This window comes from Cheilinus undulatus, linkage group 15 (assembly GCF_018320785.1).
Source record: "Cheilinus undulatus linkage group 15, ASM1832078v1, whole genome shotgun sequence".
NCBI classification, from domain to species: domain Eukaryota; kingdom Metazoa; phylum Chordata; class Actinopteri; order Labriformes; family Labridae; genus Cheilinus; species Cheilinus undulatus.
In genome coordinates, this window is record NC_054879.1 from 1,065,510 (window position 1) to 1,087,190 (window position 21,681).

The window sequence follows — 21,681 nt, forward strand, 5'->3', positions numbered from 1 at the left end:
GCGAGCATCGCGGTGTTTCTGACTCTTGTGTGTGAGTCTGAACACCTTCAGTGTCTGTTAATCTCAGTCACATTTATCCATTCCTCATTTATGTTACAGTAAATGTGAAAAGTTTCCTCTGGTTTATCTCCAATCAGGAAGAGCTAAACTAAACCATCAGCAGAGATAAACCCTAAAACTGAACATTTCCAGAACTGTGTTCACTCCCTCCGCTCTGAACGATCAGACAGGAAATAGCTGTTCTCAGATTCCTCTCATTTTTGGCCTCGCCTTTATTTTCCAGAGTTTTTTTAAACACAAACATCTCCATTGTGATTGGCTCAGACTCAGAGAGGATGCTGAGGCTGTGGTGGGTTAACAGTAGAAATATTCTTCAATCTGTGAATCAAAAACTGTTCACAGGAACATGATCTGAGTTCTATTAGACCAGGACCACACATCTCCTAACAGACTCGACCAGATCCACTGGTACTGGGATATAAAACCATCAAACCTGTCACTGCAAGAAAACAAACTTCAAACAGCCTCAGCTGGAAAATCAGAGGGAAGTCTCTTGTGTGAGGTCAAACATTTCAGACCAGGAACTCACCACCCAACCAACGTCTGCTCTGAGACTGAGCCAGCTGATCTGATCAGAAGCCTGGGGGTTCATAACACAGCAGCCTGTCATACAATAAACCTAAACAGATTTATTATCACTTTACAGGATCTTTAAAACCATCCCTCCTCTGTTATCCTGACAATAAAGAACACTGCTGTAGTGAATCAGTGTAGGACACGATTATTACCCCAAATCCACGTCCAGATATGGATCCTACCAGGAGGCTGTGGGAAATGCCAAACCCTAATGACCATTAAACATTAAATCAGCAGTAACATCTAAATAAAATCATACACCTACATTTCCAGCACCATGACGATGTCAGACTTGCCCTCGAAGGCGTCGATGCACTGGACCAGTTTGGGGTGGTGGAGGCTGTTCATGATGCCGATCTCCTGCCGGACGTTCTCCTTCTCCTTCGCCGAGTACGCCTTGATGAATTTTCCCGCCCAAACTTTCTTGGTGGCTTTTTCCACTAGTTTGAACACCTGACCGAACTTCCCCCTACACACACACACACACACACACACAAACACGTGTGGAGTCAGAGCTACAGTGATGTCTCCAGGATCCAGAGGCTGTCAGTGAGTGGACATTAACATTAGGCGATTCCTCCCCCTCCCCCCCCGGCTTGCTTTCACACTAGCAACATCAAACCGTGCCCGGGCCCACTTACGCATTTACTCGGTCTCAAACAGCAGGTGGCAGTATGATCATAGCTGGTTTATTAACCCACCAAGGAGCAGAAAGAAGAAGAAGCTACCATGGCAACCACTGGGGTCATGACCTGAGCGAAGACTGTTTTTGTTTAAGCCCCCAAAAAGTCCATTCTGCAGCCATGGAGGATTTAAAATCACCTTTAAGATGCCAGCAACTTCACTCTTCCTATCTGCACATCTACTACAGCTCAGAGGATTAAATGGGCTCACGCTGCACAGATACAGCGGTTTCTAAGGTGACAGGAGACTTTTATTGCCTTTGCACCTCCTCTGACTGTAAAGTGAGTCACAACAGACCGTTTATTGGCTGGAATCTGATGATTTCAGCCTTTACTGAAGAAAAATGTGAACAAACTGCCGCGCTGTGGAAAGAAGTTTCGTTTTTTACGATGACGCCATAAAGCTGATACGGCGCTCTGTCCTGTATCCGGGTGCAGTTGCATTCACATCTCATCTGAACCGAGCCAGAGCCACCTCCCCAGATATAATATCATCTCTGGAGTTGGGATTAGCCGACTGGATGAGCAGAACAGGAAACACAGAGAGCCACCAGGAACTCAGTAGTTATTGTTAATGTGCACACTAATGAACACGGACATGTGAGAATGTGATGCATACATCCTAAGACAAGTGATGTGTCCAAGCTGACTCAAAGGTCAAAGGTCATGTCCCAACTACACCATGACAGAACCACACCAGCCCTTCTCCCTGTACCTCTACTGTCCACTGATCCCCAACCTTTAGGGAGGAGTGAACCCACCAGGAGGAAGCTCTGTTTTAAATACAATAGATTTTCTGCTGTAAGGAGCTAAAGCTTCATTCTCTGTTTGTCTGAACAGGTAAAAGTAGCGAGCATTGTGGGTAAAGTGTGTGTGGGCGGAGCCTTACGTTCCCAGCCTCTCCTCCACATCGTAGAGCTCCTTCACCTTCACGTCTGTCCTGATGCTCACTTCCCTGTAGTCTGGCTCCTTCTCTGAGTCTGAACACAGAAAAAAACACAAAAAATCAGACAAACACAGAAAAATAAACAAACAATCAGACAAACACAGAAAAATAAACATAAACAGTCAGACAAACACAGAAAAATAAACAAACAATTAGACAAACACAGAAAAATAAACAAACAATCAGACAAACACAGAAAAATAAACATAAACAGTCAGACAAACACAGAAAAATAAACAAACAATTAGACAAACACAGAAAAATAAACAAACAATCAGACAAACACAGAAAAATAAACAAACAATCAGACAAACACAGAAAAATAAACAAACAATCAGACAAACACAGAAAAATAAACAAACAATCAGACAAACACAGAAAAATAAACAAACAATCAGACAAACACAGAAAAATAAACATAAACCATCAGACAAACACAGAAAAATAAACATAAACAATCAGACAAACACAGAAAAATAAAGATAAACAATCAGACAAACACAGAAAAATAAACAAACAATCAGACAAACACAGAAAAATAAACATAAACAGTCAGACAAACAGAAAAATAAACATAAACAATCAGACAAACACAGAAAAATAAAGATAAACAATCAGACAAACACAGAAAAATAAACAAACAATCAGACAAACACAGAAAAATAAACATAAACAGTCAGACAAACACAGAAAAATAAACATAAACAATCAGACAAACACAGAAAAATAAAGATAAACAATCAGACAAACACAGAAAAATAAACATAAACAATCAGACAAACACAGAAAAATAAACAGAAACAATCAGACAAACACAGAAAAATAAAGATAAACAATCAGACAAACACAGAAAAATAAACAAACAATCAGACAAACACAGAAAAATAAACATAAACAATCAGACAAACACAGAAAAATAAACTAACAATCAAACAAACACAGAAAAATAAACAAACAATCAGACAAACACAGAAAAATAAACAAACAATCAGACAAACACAGAAAAATAAACATAAACAATCAGACAAACACAGAAAAATAAACAAACAATCAGACAAACACAGAAAAATAAACAAACAATCAGACAAACACAGAAAAATAAACAAACAATCAGACAAACACAGAAAAATAAACAAACAATCAGACAAACACAGAAAAATAAACAAACAATCAAACAAACACAGAAAAATAAACATAAACAATCAGACAAACACAGAAAAATAAACAAACAATCAGACAAACACAGAAAAATAAACATAAACAATCAGACAAACACAGAAAAATAAACAAACAATCAGACAAACACAGAAAAATAAACAAACAATCAGACAAACACAGAAAAATAAACAAACAATCAAACAAACACAGAAAAATAAACAAACAATCAGACAAACACAGAAAAATAAACAAACAATCAGACAAACACAGAAAAATAAACATAAACAATCAGACAAACACAGAAAAATAAACTAACAATCAGACAAACACAGAAAAATAAACTAACAATCAGACAAACACAGAAAAATAAACATAAACAATCAGACAAACACAGAAAAATAAACAAACAATCAGACAAACACAGAAAAATAAAGATAAACAATCAGACAAACACAGAAAAATAAACATAAACAATCAGACAAACACAGAAAAATAAACAAACAATCAGACAAACACAGAAAAATAAAGATAAACAATCAGACAAACACAGAAAAATAAACATAAACAATCAGACAAACACAGAAAAATAAACAAACAATCAGACAAACACAGAAAAATAAAGATAAACAATCAGACAAACACAGAAAAATAAACAAACAATCAGACAAACACAGAAAAATAAACATAAACAATCAGACAAACACAGAAAAATAAACAAACAATCAGACAAACACAGAAAAATAAACAAACAATCAGACAAACACAGAAAAATAAACATAAACAATCAGACAAACACAGAAAAATAAAGATAAACAATCAGACAAACACAGAAAAATAAACAAACAATCAGACAAACACAGAAAAATAAAGATAAACAATCAGACAAACACAGAAAAATAAACAAACAATCAGACAAACACAGAAAAATAAACAAACAATCAGACAAACACAGAAAAATAAACAAACAATCAGACAAACACAGAAAAAAAACCAAACAATCAGACAAACAGAAAAATAAACATAAACAATCAGACAAACAGAAAAATAAACATAAACAATCAGACAAACACAGAAAAATAAACAAACAATCAGACAAACACAGAAAAATAAACATAAACAATCAGACAAACACAGAAAAATAAACAAACAATCAGACAAACACAGAAAAATAAACAAACAATCAGACAAACACAGAAAAATAAACAAACAATCAAACAAACACAGAAAAATAAACAAACAATCAGACAAACACAGAAAAATAAACAAACAATCAGACAAACACAGAAAAATAAACATAAACAATCAGACAAACACAGAAAATTAAACAATCAGACAAACACAGAAAAATAAACAATCAGACAAACACAGAAAAATAAAGATAAACAATCAGACAAACACAGAAAAATAAACATAAACAATCAGACAAACACAGAAAATTAAACAATCAGACAAACACAGAAAAATAAACAATCAGACAAACACAGAAAAATAAAGATAAACAATCAGACAAACACAGAAAAATAAACAAACAATCAGACAAACACAGAAAAATAAACAAACAATCAGACAAACACAGAAAAATAAACAAACAATCAAACAAACACAGAAAAATAAACATAAACAATCAGACAAACACAGAAAAATAAACAAACAATCAGACAAACACAGAAAAATAAACATAAACAATCAGACAAACACAGAAAATTAAACAATCAGACAAACACAGAAAATTAAACAATCAGACAAACACAGAAAAATAAACAATCAGACAAACACAGAAAAATAAAGATAAACAATCAGACAAACACAGAAAAATAAACATAAACAATCAGACAAACACAGAAAATTAAACAATCAGACAAACACAGAAAAATAAACAATCAGACAAACACAGAAAAATAAAGATAAACAATCAGACAAACACAGAAAAATAAACATAAACAATCAGACAAACACAGAAAATTAAACAATCAGACAAACACAGAAAAATAAACAATCAGACAAACACAGAAAAATAAACTAACAATCAAACAAACAGAAAATTAAACAAACAATCAGACAAACACAGAAAAATAAACTAACAATCAAACAAACAGAAAATTAAACAAACAATCAGACAAACACAGAAAAATAAAGATAAACAATCAGACAAACACAGAAAAATAAACAAACAATCAGACAAACACAGAAAAATAAACAATCAGACAAACACAGAAAAATAAACATAAACAATCAGACAAACACAGAAAAATAAACATAAACAATCAAATACAGAAAAATAAACTAACAATCAGACAAACGCAGACAAATAAACAATCAGACAAACAGAAAACTAAACAACTACATTAACATGGAAACAAACACAATTCAAAACACACATATAAAATTAAAACAACAACATAAACAAATACACACACATTAAAAACATAAACCATAAACGACTACATATACAAACAAAGACAGCAAACACATACCCGTGGTGATGTGACAGTATAACCTGTTTAACTGACATCCTGGTTTATTAAGGTGTAATGTTTTTCAGAATAGCCTCTTTAAGGCCATGTTTACTTAAAAACCCTCCTCTGAAGGTGTTATTTTGATATCAGTGTTTTGGTTACGCTGCTATCAGGACAGAGACAGAGGGGTTTCAAAGTCTGTGCCCACGCTGTCTTTTTGTTTCATCACAGTCTGACCAGCTGCCGTCATGCATCTGTGATGGGGAACATGTTGGTCCCGTGTCTCAGAGACTTAGAACCTTGGTCTTTCTGCCATGATTTGGAAACAATGAACACGCCTGTGTTGGCCCGTGTCTCTTCCACCTTTTCATTTTTCAGCTAAACACTCCCTGGACCATCAATAAACCGTTATAAAACAATTTTTATATTATTATTATTATCATCAGGGTCTGACATAATAGACACTCAGAAAACCGCTGTTTCAGATGGAGTTGTTGCCATGGAAACAAGGCCCCTCCATGTATTGTAGTTGTGCCACTACGGTGTTGTGTTGTTGTGTTAAAGGTCAATCATGTGATGCAGTGAGTGTAAACAGGAAGTCGTACCGTCGTCCTCCTCCTCTGCCTCGGCCTCGTCCAGGTTATCTGTCAAACACAGTTAGTCCGGTTAGTCTCAGCCACACTGAGTTTAGTTCCCTTGTGCTGGTTAGAGGAGCCAGTTAGTGACTTTAAAGGAAGACCCCCTCTCATGGACTCTTCTACCCTGGTAGATGAAGGTCTAAATCGACTGCAGGACTACATGCAAATGCGGTTAGTTCAATCTGGTTTATGTGTACGTATAATTTCACTTTGGGTTAACTCACTGGATTATAAACAAAACCTTCAGACTCTAATACCCCGGGGTGATTTCAGGACCTGGTGTGACCTCTATCAGGTGTGCTCCTCTCACTCACCGTCGTCCACCAGTCCGACCGTCACCGCCTCAGACTCGGCGCTCGGCTCTCCGACTCCGTAGATGTTCTCTGCTCGAATCCGAAACTTGTACTGACGCTCTGGGAGAAGGTTCTGGAGACAAGGAGGGTTTTATTTTAGCTCAGCTGCAGACATGCTCTCTGCTGTAGGTACCAGGTGATGTTTGTTACCTGTATGTTGTAGGAAGTGCTGTTACACGACACCAGGTGTTTCCATGTGGGCTCCACTGAGTCCCAGATCTCCAGGTTGTACGACTGCACGGCACTGCCGCCGTCATATGTTGGCCCGTACCAGGACAGGGTCAGACTGGAGCGCCGGATATCTGAGAGTGCTGGGATCTTCGCTGGGGGGTCGGGTTTGTCTGAGGGGGGAAGCAAGGGTAAAAGATGACTGGAGGAAACCTACAGGCAGCAGACGACACTGCAGAGAGCTGAAACGAGACCAGTGGTCTGGTTTCTGTCATCTCTAAATGCTCCGTGGCTCCTACAGTGGTTCTAATGATGACGACTGGCTGGGTTAAAGCTATTCTCATTATTTAAACTATCCCAGCGTTTATGGAGATATGAGGACACAGCGCTGATGTGAAATGGCGTAAAAACATGATGGATCAGAAACATTACCATGAGCTGAAAGCAGAATAACTCAGACTCCTCTGTGGTGGATTAAAGCTGAAGCAAAAGCATTCACATTCTCACAGACGCAGCCTGGGTTATTCCTGTTAAAGACAACTTAAACACTATTATTCTGTCCTTTCTCATAGCTGCTCTGAAAGGTTGGGAAAGTTTAGCTGCAGCCTCAGGGTGTCCCAGTTACAGGAGCTGCTGGTTTTAAACTGGTCCAGACTGGATTCTGGTCAGAAACGCTGATCTTCATGAGCTGGTTCTCATGGATGCTCTGATAACTGAGCTGCTTATAAAACCTCGTCTGTGTCTGCTGATGAAACGTCTGAATAAAGAGAGACTCCATGGGCTGACCCAGAGATGGAGGCTGGTAGAAAGTCCCAGGATCAGAATAAACCAACAAACCATTTTCTGGTCCAGATTTGAACAGCATCTCGACTGTGGCCACTCTAATGAGGAATCATGAATCCTCTCTACGCTGCAGGAAACTTTAGACCATTGGTTCTCAATAATAATAATAATAATATCTTGAATTTATATAGCGCCTTTCAAGAAACCCAAGGACGCTTTACAGGAACACATAGTCAACTGGTTTTGCGTCAGGACCCACCACCCAGTCCTAAAGTATGCATTCATAACCAGGTGTTTTCAGTGGCAAATGGAGCAATTTGGACTTTAAATGTCACCAAAGATGAGACAAAAAAGAGATTGGGATATATCCTTCAAAATAAAAGCACATTATACACTTTTGCCCTAGATTTTTTCCGGGCACACATCTGTGACCCACTTAAAATGGCCTCGTGACCCACTTCTGGATCCCTACCCACCAGTTGAGAACCAAGGCTTTAGAGCATGTATTAGCAGTCATGGTATTCAACAAGCGTGTGTTTGAGTCTGACCGACGATGGTGAGGTTGAGCGCCGCCTGGCGGAGGCCGTAGCTGTTCCTCAGCTCGATGGTGTAACAGCCACAGTGCTCCTGCTGGCCGCTGCCGATGGTCAGTTTGGAGCTGCTGTCGTTGCTCTCGATGGTGATGTCAGCCGTACCCTCCTGGATCTACACAATCAGAGAAATACTCAGAAATACTCGTCTACAGTTCAGAGCTTTAACACTTTACGAAAACCTCTCTGTCACTAATACCGCAGGTATGAACTTTAACATGATTCTAGAAGATCCATGATCCACGTTTGAGATCAACGTAAAAAAAAAACAGACAAACATACAGTAGCGGGTCATTTATGATCTGCTATTAAAAACCTCCCAGCCAGACTCCTGCATATGTCTGATTGAATCAGCAACACTCGGGAAAGAGGAAGCGCTGAAGAGGAGCAACGCTTTCCCTCTGCTCCAAATGCTGACCATAGGTTTGTCCAGTATTTGGTTAAAACTCTGGCTCTAGTGGTCTTTTAGTGTCAGGAGTTAAAATAACAGTTTAAACACATGGTGCCAGGAAGCAAGGCTGCTTAGTGGGGCCCTGACTAACTGGGGATCCATGGAGGTAAATCTGTGATAACTATAACTCATATCTCACCTAGAGCTGGTTGATACAGCCTAAAATTGATATCCTCATATATTTTTGCTATATTCCAATAAATCATATATATCTAAATATTATGAAATGAACTCTTAGTGTCTGTATCATGTTTATTCAGCTCCATATGAAAGTAGTGTGGAGATTTAAATAGACTGTTTTATTGAATTTTTAAAAAAGGGTAAAAATCAGAATAAAGTCAAATTTAGCAGATTTATTTTGAAAAGCATTTAATTCAATCTTTTACCAATAAATCAAAAACACACAGAGTGAAAAAGTCTGTGTTTAACAGAGACCACCATTCAGACCAAAACCCTGCAGTCTAGTCCACCATTCAGACCACAACCCTGCAGTCTAGTCCACCATTCAGACCAAAACCCTGCAGTCTAGTCCACCATTCAGACCAAAACCCTGCAGTCTAGTCCACCATTCAGACCAAAACCCTGCAGTCTAGTCCACCATTCAGACCAAAACCCTGCAGTCTAGTCCACCATTCAGACCAAAACCCTGCAGTCTAGTCCACTATTCAGACCAAAACCCTGCAGTCTAGTCCACTATTCAGACCAAAACCCTGCAGTCTAGTCCACCATTCAGACCAAAACCCTGCAGTCTAGTCCACCATTCAGACCAAAACCCTGCAGTCTAGTCCACCATTCAGACCAAACCCTGCAGTCTAGTCCACCATTCAGACCAAAACCCTGCAGTCTAGTCCACCATTCAGACCACAACCCTGCAGTCTAGTCCACCATTCAGACCAAACCCTGCAGTCTAGTCCACCATTCAGACCAAAACCCTGCAGTCTAGTCCACCATTCAGACCAAAACCCTGCAGTCTAGTCCTCCATTCAGACCAAAACCCTGCAGTCTAGTCCTCCATTCAGACCACAACCCTGCAGTCTAGTCCACCATTCAGACCACAACCCTGCAGTCTAGTCCACCATTCAGACCACAACCCTGCAGTCTAGTCCTCCATTCAGACCAAAACCCTGCAGTCTAGTCCTCCATTCAGACCACAACCCTGCAGTCTAGTCCTCCATTCAGACCACAACCCTGCAGTCTAGTCCACCATTCAGACCAAACCCTGCAGTCTAGTCCTCCATTCAGACCACAACCCTGCAGTCTAGTCCACCATTCAGACCAAACCCTGCAGTCTAGTCCTCCATTCAGACCACAACCCTGCAGTCTAGTCCACCATTCAGACCAAAACCCTGCAGTCTAGTCCTCCATTCAGACCACAACCCTGCAGTCTAGTCCACCATTCAGACCAAACCCTGCAGTCTAGTCCACCATTCAGACCACAACCCTGCAGTCTAGTCCACCATTCAGACCAAAACCCTGCAGTCTAGTCCACCATTCAGACCAAAACCCTGCAGTCTAGTCCTCCATTCAGACCAAAACCCTGCAGTCTAGTCCTCAATGCAGACCAAAACCCTGCAGTCTAGTCCTCCATTCAGACCAAAACCCTGCAGTCTAGTCCTCCATTCAGACCAAAACCCTGCAGTCTAGTCCACCATTCAGACCAAACCCTGCAGTCTAGTCCACCATTCAGACCAAACCCTGCGGTCTAGTCCTCCATTCAGACCAAAACCCTGCAGTCTAGTCCACCATTCAGACCAAAACCCTGCAGTCTAGTCCTCCATTCAGGCCAAAACCCTGCAGTCTAGTCCTCCATTCAGACCAAAACCCTGCAGTCTAGTCCACCATTCAGACCAAACCCTGCAGTCTAGTCCATCATTCAGACCAAAACCCTGCAGTCTAGTCCTCCATTCAGGCCAAACCCTGCAGTCTAGTCCTCCATTCAGACCAAAACCCTGCAGTCTAGTCCTCCATTCAGACCACAACCCTGCAGTCTAGTCCTCAATTCAGACCAAAACCCTGCAGTCTAGTCCTCCATTCAGACCACAACCCTGCAGTCTAGTCCACCATTCAGACCAAACCCTGCAGTCTAGTCCACCATTCAGACCAAACCCTGCAGTCTAGTCCACCATTCAGACCAAAACCCTGCAGTCTAGTCCACCATTCAGACCAAAACCCTGCAGTCTAGTCCTCCATTCAGACCACAACCCTGCAGTCTAGTCCTCCATTCAGACCACAACCCTGCAGTCTAGTCCTCCATTCAGACCAAAACCCTGCAGTCTAGTCCTCCATTCAGACCACAACCCTGCAGTCTAGTCCACCATTCAGACCAAACCCTGCAGTCTAGTCCACCATTCAGACCACAACCCTGCAGTCTAGTCCACCATTCAGACCAAAACCCTGCAGTCTAGTCCACCATTCAGACCAAAACCCTGCAGTCTAGTCCACCATTCAGACCAAAACCCTGCAGTCTAGTCCACCATTCAGACCAAAACCCTGCAGTCTAGTCCTCCATTCAGACCAAAACCCTGCAGTCTAGTCCTCCATTCAGACCACAACCCTGCAGTCTAGTCCACCATTCAGACCACAACCCTGCAGTCTAGTCCACCATTCAGACCACAACCCTGCAGTCTAGTCCTCAATTCAGACCAAAACCCTGCAGTCTAGTCCTCCATTCAGACCACAACCCTGCAGTCTAGTCCTCCATTCAGACCACAACCCTGCAGTCTAGTCCACCATTCAGACCAAACCCTGCAGTCTAGTCCTCCATTCAGACCACAACCCTGCAGTCTAGTCCACCATTCAGACCAAACCCTGCAGTCTAGTCCTCCATTCAGACCACAACCCTGCAGTCTAGTCCACCATTCAGACCAAAACCCTGCAGTCTAGTCCTCCATTCAGACCACAACCCTGCAGTCTAGTCCACCATTCAGACCAAACCCTGCAGTCTAGTCCACCATTCAGACCACAACCCTGCAGTCTAGTCCACCATTCAGACCAAAACCCTGCAGTCTAGTCCACCATTCAGACCAAAACCCTGCAGTCTAGTCCTCCATTCAGACCAAAACCCTGCAGTCTAGTCCTCAATGCAGACCAAAACCCTGCAGTCTAGTCCTCCATTCAGACCAAAACCCTGCAGTCTAGTCCTCCATTCAGACCAAAACCCTGCAGTCTAGTCCACCATTCAGACCAAACCCTGCAGTCTAGTCCACCATTCAGACCAAACCCTGCGGTCTAGTCCTCCATTCAGACCAAAACCCTGCAGTCTAGTCCACCATTCAGACCAAAACCCTGCAGTCTAGTCCTCCATTCAGGCCAAAACCCTGCAGTCTAGTCCTCCATTCAGACCAAAACCCTGCAGTCTAGTCCACCATTCAGACCAAACCCTGCAGTCTAGTCCATCATTCAGACCAAAACCCTGCAGTCTAGTCCTCCATTCAGGCCAAACCCTGCAGTCTAGTCCTCCATTCAGACCAAAACCCTGCAGTCTAGTCCTCAATTCAGACCACAACCCTGCAGTCTAGTCCTCAATTCAGACCAAAACCCTGCAGTCTAGTCCTCCATTCAGACCACAACCCTGCAGTCTAGTCCACCATTCAGACCAAACCCTGCAGTCTAGTCCACCATTCAGACCAAACCCTGCAGTCTAGTCCACCATTCAGACCAAAACCCTGCAGTCTAGTCCATCATTCAGACCAAAACCCTGCAGTCTAGTCCTCCATTCAGACCACAAACCTGCAGTCTAGTCCTCCATTCAGACCACAACCCTGCAGTCAAGTCCTCAATTCAGACCAAAACCCTGCAGTCTAGTCCTCCATTCAGACCACAACCCTGCAGTCTAGTCCACCATTCAGACCAAACCCTGCAGTCTAGTCCACCATTCAGACCACAACCCTGCAGTCTAGTCCACCATTCAGACCAAAACCCTGCAGTCTAGTCCATCATTCAGACCAAAACCCTGCAGTCTAGTCCTCCATTCAGACCAAAACCCTGCAGTCTAGTCCTCAATGCAGACCAAAACCCTGCAGTCTAGTCCTCCATTCAGACCAAAACCCTGCAGTCTAGTCCACCATTCAGACCAAACCCTGCAGTCTAGTCCACCATTCAGACCAAACCCTGCGGTCTAGTCCACCATTCAGACCAAAACCCTGCAGTCTAGTCCATCATTCAGACATAAAACCCTGCAGCCTAGTCCTACATTCAGACCAAACCCTGCGGTCTAGTCCACCATTCAGACCAAAACCCTGCAGTCTAGTCCATCATTCAGACATAAAACCCTGCAGCCTAGTCCTACATTCAGACCAAAACCCTGCAGTCTAGTCCTCAATTCAGACCAAAACCCTGCAGTCTAGTCCTCCATTCAGACCACAACCCTGCAGTCTAGTCCACCATTCAGACCAAAACCCTGCAGTCTAGTCCTCCATTCAGACCAAAACCCTGCAGTCTAGTCCACCATTCAGACCAAACCCTGCAGTCTAGTCCACCATTCAGACCAAAACCCTGCAGTCTAGTCCACCATTCAGACCAAACCCTGCAGTCTAGTCCACCATTCAGACCAAAACCCTGCAGTCTAGTCCACCATTCAGACCAAAACCCTGCAGTCTAGTCCACCATTCAGACCAAAACCCTGCAGTCTAGTCCACCATTCAGACCAAACCCTGCAGTCTAGTCCTCCATTCAGACCAAAACCCTGCAGTCTAGTCTTCAATTCAGACCAAAAACCTGCAGTCTAGTCCTCCATTCAGACCACAACCCTGCAGTCTAGTCCATCATTCAGACCAAAACCCTGCAGTCTAGTCCACCATTCAGACCAAAACCCTGCAGTCTAGTCCTCCATTCAGACCAAAACCCTGCAGTCTAGTCCTCCATTCAGACCACAACCCTGCAGTCTAGTCCACCATTCAGACCACAACCCTGCAGTCTAGTCCTCCATTCAGACCAAAACCCTGCAGTCTAGTCCTCCATTCAGACCACAACCCTGCAGTCTAGTCCACCATTCAGACCAAACCCTGCAGTCTAGTCCACCATTCAGACCAAACCCTGCAGTCTAGTCCACCATTCAGACCAAAACCCTGCAGTCTAGTCCTCCATTCAGACCAAAACCCTGCAGTCCAGTCCTACATTCAGACCAAAACCCTGCAGTCCAGTCCTACATTCAGACCAAAACCCTGCAGTCCAGTCCTACATTCAGACCAAAACCCTGCAGTCTAGTCCTCCATTCAGGAAACCACGCTGATCAAAGACGTGAATATTACTGTTTTATGCTGTGGTACAGTATATCTTCCTCAGCTTGTAATCTGCTTCTCTTAAAGATAATTGTGATGGAGCTAATGAACTAAACCATTAGGAAAGTAAGGTCAGAATTCAGAGGGGCAGAAAAAATGGTGAAAAGCAGTTAAAAAGTGGCAACAATGGTTTATAGAGGCACAAATAATCAAAAAGTCACAAAAATGGGCATCTAAAGTAGTGAAAAGGAAGGGTCTAAATCACCAGTTTTATCCAGATATGCTAAAATATTTTCCAATCTCACAAAATCTGCTACAATATGATTTTGATTGGATTTAAATATAAGGACCTATGATTGATATCAGGCGATTTTAGGCACAAATTTCACAAAGTTACAGAAAAAAACTATTCCTGCAATTAAATTACTGACGGGTCTGCGTATTTAATAAAAACATCTGTTTGACAAAAAGAACAAAGACCTGCATTTCACTACAATAATAAATGTCTATTTCTTTACACTAAGAGCCCTGATTTCAAAATAAAAGCGTAGCTTGAGGCATCAACTTAGATTGATGATTTGACTTTCCATCGATCTGATTGGATCATTAATCAGCCAATGGATGTATTGATATACACTGATGAATCATTAAAACTCGACAACAAAACCCAATAAAGTTTGAAACACATTTCTGTTAGAAAGATGCAGGGGCCATTCTCTGGGTTCATCAGGGGCCACTCAGTTACACAGGTGTGCACAGGTGTGTAGGTGTGCACAGGTGTGTAGGTGTGCACAGGTGTGTAGGTGTGCACAGGTGTGTAGGTGTGTACAGGTGTGTACAGGTGTGTGGGTGTGTAGGTGTGTACAGGTGTGTACAGGTGTGTGGGTGTGTAGGTGTGTACAGGTGTGTACAGGTGTGTAGGTGTGTAGGTGTGTACAGGTGTGTGGGTGTGTAGGTGTGTACAGGTGTGTAGGTGTGTACAGGTGTGTAGGTGTGTAGGTGTGTACAGGTGTGTGGGTGTGTAGGTGTGTACAGGTGTGTAGGTGTGTACAGGTGTGTAGGTGTGTACAGGTGTGTGGGTGTGTACAGGTGTGTAGGTGTGTACAGGTGTGTAGGTGTGTAGGTGTGTACAGGTGTGTGGGTGTGTACAGGTGTGTAGGTGTGTACAGGTGTGTAGGTGTGTGGGTGTGTACAGGTGTGTACAGGTGTGTAGAGGTGTGTAGGTGTGTACAGGTGTGTAGGTGTGTACATGTGTGTGGGTGTGTACAGGTGTGTACAGGTGTGTAGGTGTGTACAGGTGTGTACAGGTGTGTAGGTATGTACAGGTGTGTAGGTGTGTACAGGTGTGTGGGTGTGTACAGGTGTGTGGGTGTGTACAGGTGTGTAGGTGTGTAGGTGTGTACAGGTGTGTAGGTGTGTACAGGTGTGTAGGTGTGTGGGTGTGTACAGGTGTGTGGGTGTGTACAGGTGTGTACAGGTGTGTAGGTGTGTACAGGTGTGTACAGGTGTGTAGGTGTGTACATGTGTGTGGGTGTGTACAGGTGTGTACAGGTGTGTGGGTGTGTACAGGTGTGTACAGGTGTGTAGGTGTGTACATGTGTGTGGGTGTGTACAGGTGTGTACAGGTGTGTAGGTGTGTACAGGTGTGTGGGTGTGTACAGGTGTGTGGGTGTGTACAGGTGTGTGGGTGTGTAGGTGTGTACAGGTGTGTAGGTGTGTAGGTGTGTACAGGTGTGTACAGGTGTGTAGGTGTGTACAGGTGTGTAGGTGTGTAGGTGTGTAGGTGTGTACAGGTGTGTAGGTGTGTAGGTGTGTACAGGTGTGTACAGGTGTGTAGGTGTGTACGGGTGTGTAGGTGTGTACAGGTGTGTAGGTGTGTAGGTGTGTACAGGTGTGTACAGGTGTGTAGGTGTGTAGGTGTGTACAGGTGTGTGGGTGTGTACAGGTGTGTAGGTGTGTACAGGTGTGTAGGTGTGTACAGGTGTGTGGGTGTGTACAGGTGTGTAGGTGTGTACAGGTGTGTGGGTGTGTACAGGTGTGTAGGTGTGTAGGTGTGTACAGGTGTGTGGGTGTGTACAGGTGTGTAGGTGTGTACAGGTGTGTGGGTGTGTACAGGTGTGTAGGTGTGTAGGTGTGTACAGGTGTGTGGGTGTGTACAGGTGTGTAGGTGTGTAGGTGTGTACAGGTGTGTAGGTGTTTAGGTGTGTACAGGTGTGTGGGTGTGTACAGGTGTGTAGGTGTGTACAGGTGTGTAGGTGTGTACAGGTGTGTGGGTGTGTACAGGTGTGTAGGTGTGTAGGTGTGTACAGGTGTGTAGGTGTTTAGGTGTGTACAGGTGTGTACAGGTGTGTAGGTGTGTAGGTGTGTAGGTGTGTACAGGTGTGTAGGTGTGTACAGGTGTGTGGGTGTGTACAGGTGTGAAGTTGTGTAGGTGTGTACAGGTGTGTAGGTGTGTACAGGTGTGTAGGTGTGTAGGTGTGTACAGGTGTGTGGGTGTGTACAGGTGTGTAGGTGTGTCTGTCTCTCACTGGTTTCCTGAACTTGAGCCAGGTACAGTTGATGGGCGGAGCTCCAGAGAACTTGCAGAGGATCTCGACCTTCTCTCCGGCTAAAATCTTCATATCCTCTGGAAACTGGAGAATCTGAGGAGGGAGGGCTGGAGACACACATCAATTAATAAATAATCAATAATCCATACAATACAGTCCAGTGGAACAGAAGAGGAGGGAGGGCTGGAGACAGACATCAGTCAGTCAACAGTGTCTCCCTAAGGAGGGTTCTGATGCATCATGGGAAACAGGATCAGCTGTTAGGATCTATGAACCCCTTCTAACGTGGAGCAGGTTCCTCTCCAGAGTTGAGGTAAGTGATCTTTTAGATTCAGTGAGAATAAGAGGTGAATCTAAGAGCTCAGAGATGTTGAAGCTGATACTACAGAGTTCATCTACTGACAAACTGAACAACAGAGAGAAAGAGCAGAGCAGGGAGAGTCAGTCAAACATCCATGAAGGCATTCTGTGTGTGTGAGAGTTCTCCTGTTTCTGGAGGGAACATCTCTGCAGTCTGAGAGGCTTTAACCTCTACACAGTCTCTACAGCTCACAGTCATTTTCACATACTCTACAGACCCCTGATACAGTTCTGTGTTACAGCAGGCACTGGGAAAAATGACAGGAAAACATCTTAAGATGAAGTCAAAGTCAGATGAAAACTCCTCATTTTTACAAATGAATGACTTTGAGGATACCAGAGAATCCTGACCCTGTACCGACTCTGAGTAAAGACTTAATTTTTAGTAAATAACCTAAACTTGCCCTAAAGCATGAGAGCAGATAAAACTGTGGAAAGTTTGTGACTTACAGAGCTTAACAAATGTATTAGACCACCACCCAAAGTCAGGTTTCTGCCACAGCTGCCCTAAATTAACAGCATTGGTAATTACCAAAATCTTTTTTGATGTTTCTGCAATGGTTAATACACCAATATGTAGAAACTCTTTAACCCAGATGATATTTTTAATGCTAAAATAGAATTATTATTGTTATCCATGAACTTTCAAATGTACTGATTAACAAAAAACCTGAAAAACTAGTAAAGCACATGAATATTTCTGATTAATGTGTCAGATTATAGTTATTTACTGTCATTCCTGAACAGAAAATGAGTTTTAGTGGTTGAATGTTATGCTTGATTCACTTCTGACTTCTCAGAGAAGCCCAGTAGGCCGGCTCAGATTTGGTTGAATTTAGTTTGAAATTCCTCATTCCTGTTCAAAATGGTAAAACGTGGAGAGCTGACTGAAAATGAAAGAGTCTGCATTAAAGCACTTCATGATGCTGGATGGTCTCTGAGACAGATAGGGAAAGACATAAAGTGTTCTCAGTGTGATCAAGTTTTTTTTGGAGTCAGCTGCCCAGACTGGTACTTACAAAATCCGCCAACACTCTAAAAATAAAAAACCTAAAAAAACAAGTTGCAACTAGAGCTAAGTTCATGCAACTTGTTAAAATAAGTTGAACAAACTTAATTCAATTGCTTGTTACCAATTGAAGCAGTTTTCTTTTTAGAGTGAAGGAAGAGGCAGGAAACCAAAGTTAACTGAAGCAGACATCAGACACCTCAAGATCTGAAGTACTAGAGACAGAAGGAAGAGCACTGCTGATCTTCAGACAGAGATGACTGCTTCTACATCAGAGTCTGAGAAAGTCTCCAGAATGACCATCAGCAGACGACTGAGGGAACAAGGCTTAAAGGGAAGAACAGCTGCTAAGAAGCCATTATTGAGGCCTGCAAACATCCAGAAAGGCCTCAGATTATCCAGGGAGCACAAACACTGGACTGTTGATGACTGGAAGAAGGTACTCTGGACGGACCAGTCCAAGTTTGAACTCTTGGGTCAGCACCGTCATGTTTATGTCTGCAGAAAAGCTGGAGGACGTTTTGATGCCAGATGCACCCACAGTGAAACACGGTGGAGAGTCCATTATGGTATGGGGTTCCATTTGTGGATACGGCGTGGGCAAATGAGTGAAAATGGACGGTATCATGAACAAGAACGTCTACCACAACATCTTAGAGCATCATGGAATCTCTTCTGGACTGAATCTGATTGGTCGTGGGTTCATATACCAACAAGACAATGACCCCAAGCAGACTTCAAAGCTGTGCAGAGACTATTAGACCAGGAGAAAGGAATCTGGAGTACTGGAACTGATGGACTGGCCAAGTCAAAGTCTGGATTTGAATCCTATTGAACAAATTTGAGATTTAGTAGATTCAAAGATTGATGGCACAAAAGTTTCATCTAAAGCAAGTCTGTGGGAACAGCTAGAAACTATTTGGAACTCAATAACAAAAGAGACTGTGGAAAAGTCCATAAAAACAACGGCAGCAAGAATGAAGCTGTTATCAAGGCCAAGGAGGCCACACACAATATGAAGTTTTTGGTTATTATGAGTGAAAAAGGACTGTTTAGTTGTTTCAGTTTGTTATTTACCAAATAAATAACAACAACATTTTTAGTTTAAAGAAGTTTTTGAAAGATTTCTAAAATATTTATGTTTTCTCGTTTTTATGACAGGTGGCCTGAAACATTTGTTAAGCTCTGTATTTATGTGACATATTTATAAAAATGTCATTTATATTCCCATCAGCGTGACTTCTGCTCATTCCAGAGTGGTCAGTAGGATGACAGTGAGCTGGTGTTGGGCTCACCTTGTTTCGGAGGAGTCTTTGCTGTCGGTTTCTTTATTCTGGCTTCACCTGAAACACAAAAACACACAGACGGTCAGAGACAGGAATCAAACGAGGAACACTCTCCTTCACATTAGGAACAACTGTTTTATCAATATTCTATTCAACATTTATTCAACCAGGAAAAACACGGTTGGGAATGAGAATCTCTTACCTCCTACCCTAGACCGACAACGTTCTCAGACAAACACAGAAAACTTTACACAAGAATAAAATCACCAGACAACCTACAGCAGACACATCTGCAGCCTGGGCTCTCTGCCTCTGATCCAAATCCCCTTTAAAGTGTTCAGTGAGAGCAGGCCACCAAGTTTCTGCAAATTTAAACACTTCCCTGGTTCAGCTCTGACCTCTGAGCGCGGAAAAGATCCTGAGGACACAGATTTAGAGTCCCTGTGCTCCTCTGGCTGATGGAGGTCAGGAGATACAGGTCAGAGTGAGAGATAAATGATAACACTATGAGTTTAAAAGGACAGATAGGAGTTAAAATCTAGAACTGTGAATCTTAAAGGACATGTAAGGTCAAAATCATAGATTTAAGTCATTATATGGAGATAGAATATAGAAAATATGAGGGCCCCTCAGGGCCCGAGTTTGCCCCCCTGATCTGGCGTGTCTATCAGACTGTTTATATCAGGGAGCTGGTGGTGCTTCTGTTAATGCAAAGTCTTCTGATGATGCATTAGTGTGAGACTTCCAGGCCACCATAGAAAGCCTTCCAGTGTTTCAGACTGTTTCACTGTTGCTGAACAGAGAGGAGAAATTTAGGTGGTCTCACTTTAGGGACCTGGACTCTGATCCAAGAACACCTGACCCTAAAGTCTGGTTCTACCTGGTTATGGTACTGTACTCTGGTACCACATGGAAAGCTGGTCTCTGTCCTGATTCATGTGTGCTCGAGTACGGTCTACGGTGATGCTGAGCCTCCCTGAACTAGAGCTGGGTGATATCTCGGGTATACTCGATGTATCCCGGCTTTTACCACCCATGATGCATAAAATGACTGTATCGCGAACATCCGAGTATAAATTATGTGGAAGTTTTGAGTCGTCAGCGTGAATTTCTCGCTGGAGTTTTGCTTCTCCCATTGTCCCTGAACACATCTCTCACAGCAGAGAGCTCACTCCCCCGCCCATCCAGAAAACTCTGCACATGCGCGTTCTTGTATCAACGGAGGCGAGAGAAGCAGGTAAACAGAGCAGCGAGGCAAGTTAGCGGAGAGTGGAGTGGTTCAGCTCTACAAAGGAAGAGGTCGAACTCACGGTATTCATTAAAATACGCCGCAAGATGACTCCGAGATAACGGCGGCAGTAACACAACACATCGCTAAAGACATGAGCCCAGTGTAAAAACAGCCAGGATTTAAAAATCTCATAATGACACTCCACTCAGAATCCATGATCTGCCTGGGCGCCAGCATGTTGCTGAAAACTTCCCGCCAGAAGTCGTACATGTTAGAGAGAAGACGGCCCAGCAGCCCAGACCGCCTACTGTTCCAGAGTCTGGTTCTGGTTCTGTTCTCATTGATTAAATGAACCAGACTTTGGGGTCAAGTGTACTCTCTGGACCCGGGTCCCTGATGTGAAACTAGCCTTAGCAAACATCCTGGTGACTGTGTGATTGCTGTTTTTACTTCAGCTTACATAAGAGACAGAGCTGACATTAGAGACATGAAAACATGATTTTCCTTTCCTCTAAACCAACAGAGGAGCGTCCTGAAAACCAGCTCAGTTTACCTTAAACCATCCGGACAGAGATCATCTGTTAATGAGATTATTTTAAATTTGTCTGGATCTATTTTCACCTCATTTACAGCTGACCTCTGAACCGTTTAAGCTGACTCAGGATTTCTTCCTTTTAAGGCAGTGGTCTCCTAAAGTTTAACACCTTCCCTCTTTCATCTTCATGGCTTTTTCTCTGTTTTTTAAGGAGGATCTTCCCCTCTAACATCAGGATGTATGGTGACTTCTTCTTCATGGTTCACATAAAAAAACAAGTGAAGAAGAATGTGAGCCAGAGCATCTCTTATGACCAAATATGGTCATTCTAAAAATAGTTCCTCTGCAGGCAGGAAATAGTTCCTGGAGGTTTTATTTATTCGGACGGCTGCAGAAGAAGAGACAGAGGAGGAGGAGATGAGCAGAGATAAATATTTCTAAAGTCCATGTGAACATTTCTCCTCTGAAAAATAATGTTATTAATGCTCCTGTAGAGTCAGAGAGCTGTTCAACTGCTGTTTAGAGGACAGGATGAAGATTGTTCTGGGTAGAACTACACTGAGAGTGAAACACTCCACCGATGCAACATTAAAAAAACAGCTTTAAACACAGACATGAAGCAGTGAAGGC

At 42.7% G+C, this 21,681-nt stretch overlaps 1 protein-coding gene across 1 annotated transcript in view; it reads right to left on the bottom strand.

Annotated features, from left to right (window-relative positions):
- The window catches only part of mylka (myosin, light chain kinase a), a 157,720-nt gene that overhangs the window by 16,332 nt on the left and 119,707 nt on the right, over positions 1-21,681 (bottom strand). Inside the window, exons 20-27 of the mRNA XM_041807351.1 lie at positions 19,295-19,342; positions 16,610-16,737; positions 8,370-8,526; positions 7,021-7,211; positions 6,832-6,943; positions 6,485-6,523; positions 2,209-2,299; positions 902-1,105 (exon numbers count right to left, since the gene is read on the bottom strand). Coding sequence (XP_041663285.1) covers positions 902-1,105; positions 2,209-2,299; positions 6,485-6,523; positions 6,832-6,943; positions 7,021-7,211; positions 8,370-8,526; positions 16,610-16,737; positions 19,295-19,342 — 970 coding nt within the window. The remainder of the gene's footprint in view (positions 1-901; positions 1,106-2,208; positions 2,300-6,484; positions 6,524-6,831; positions 6,944-7,020; positions 7,212-8,369; positions 8,527-16,609; positions 16,738-19,294; positions 19,343-21,681) is intronic.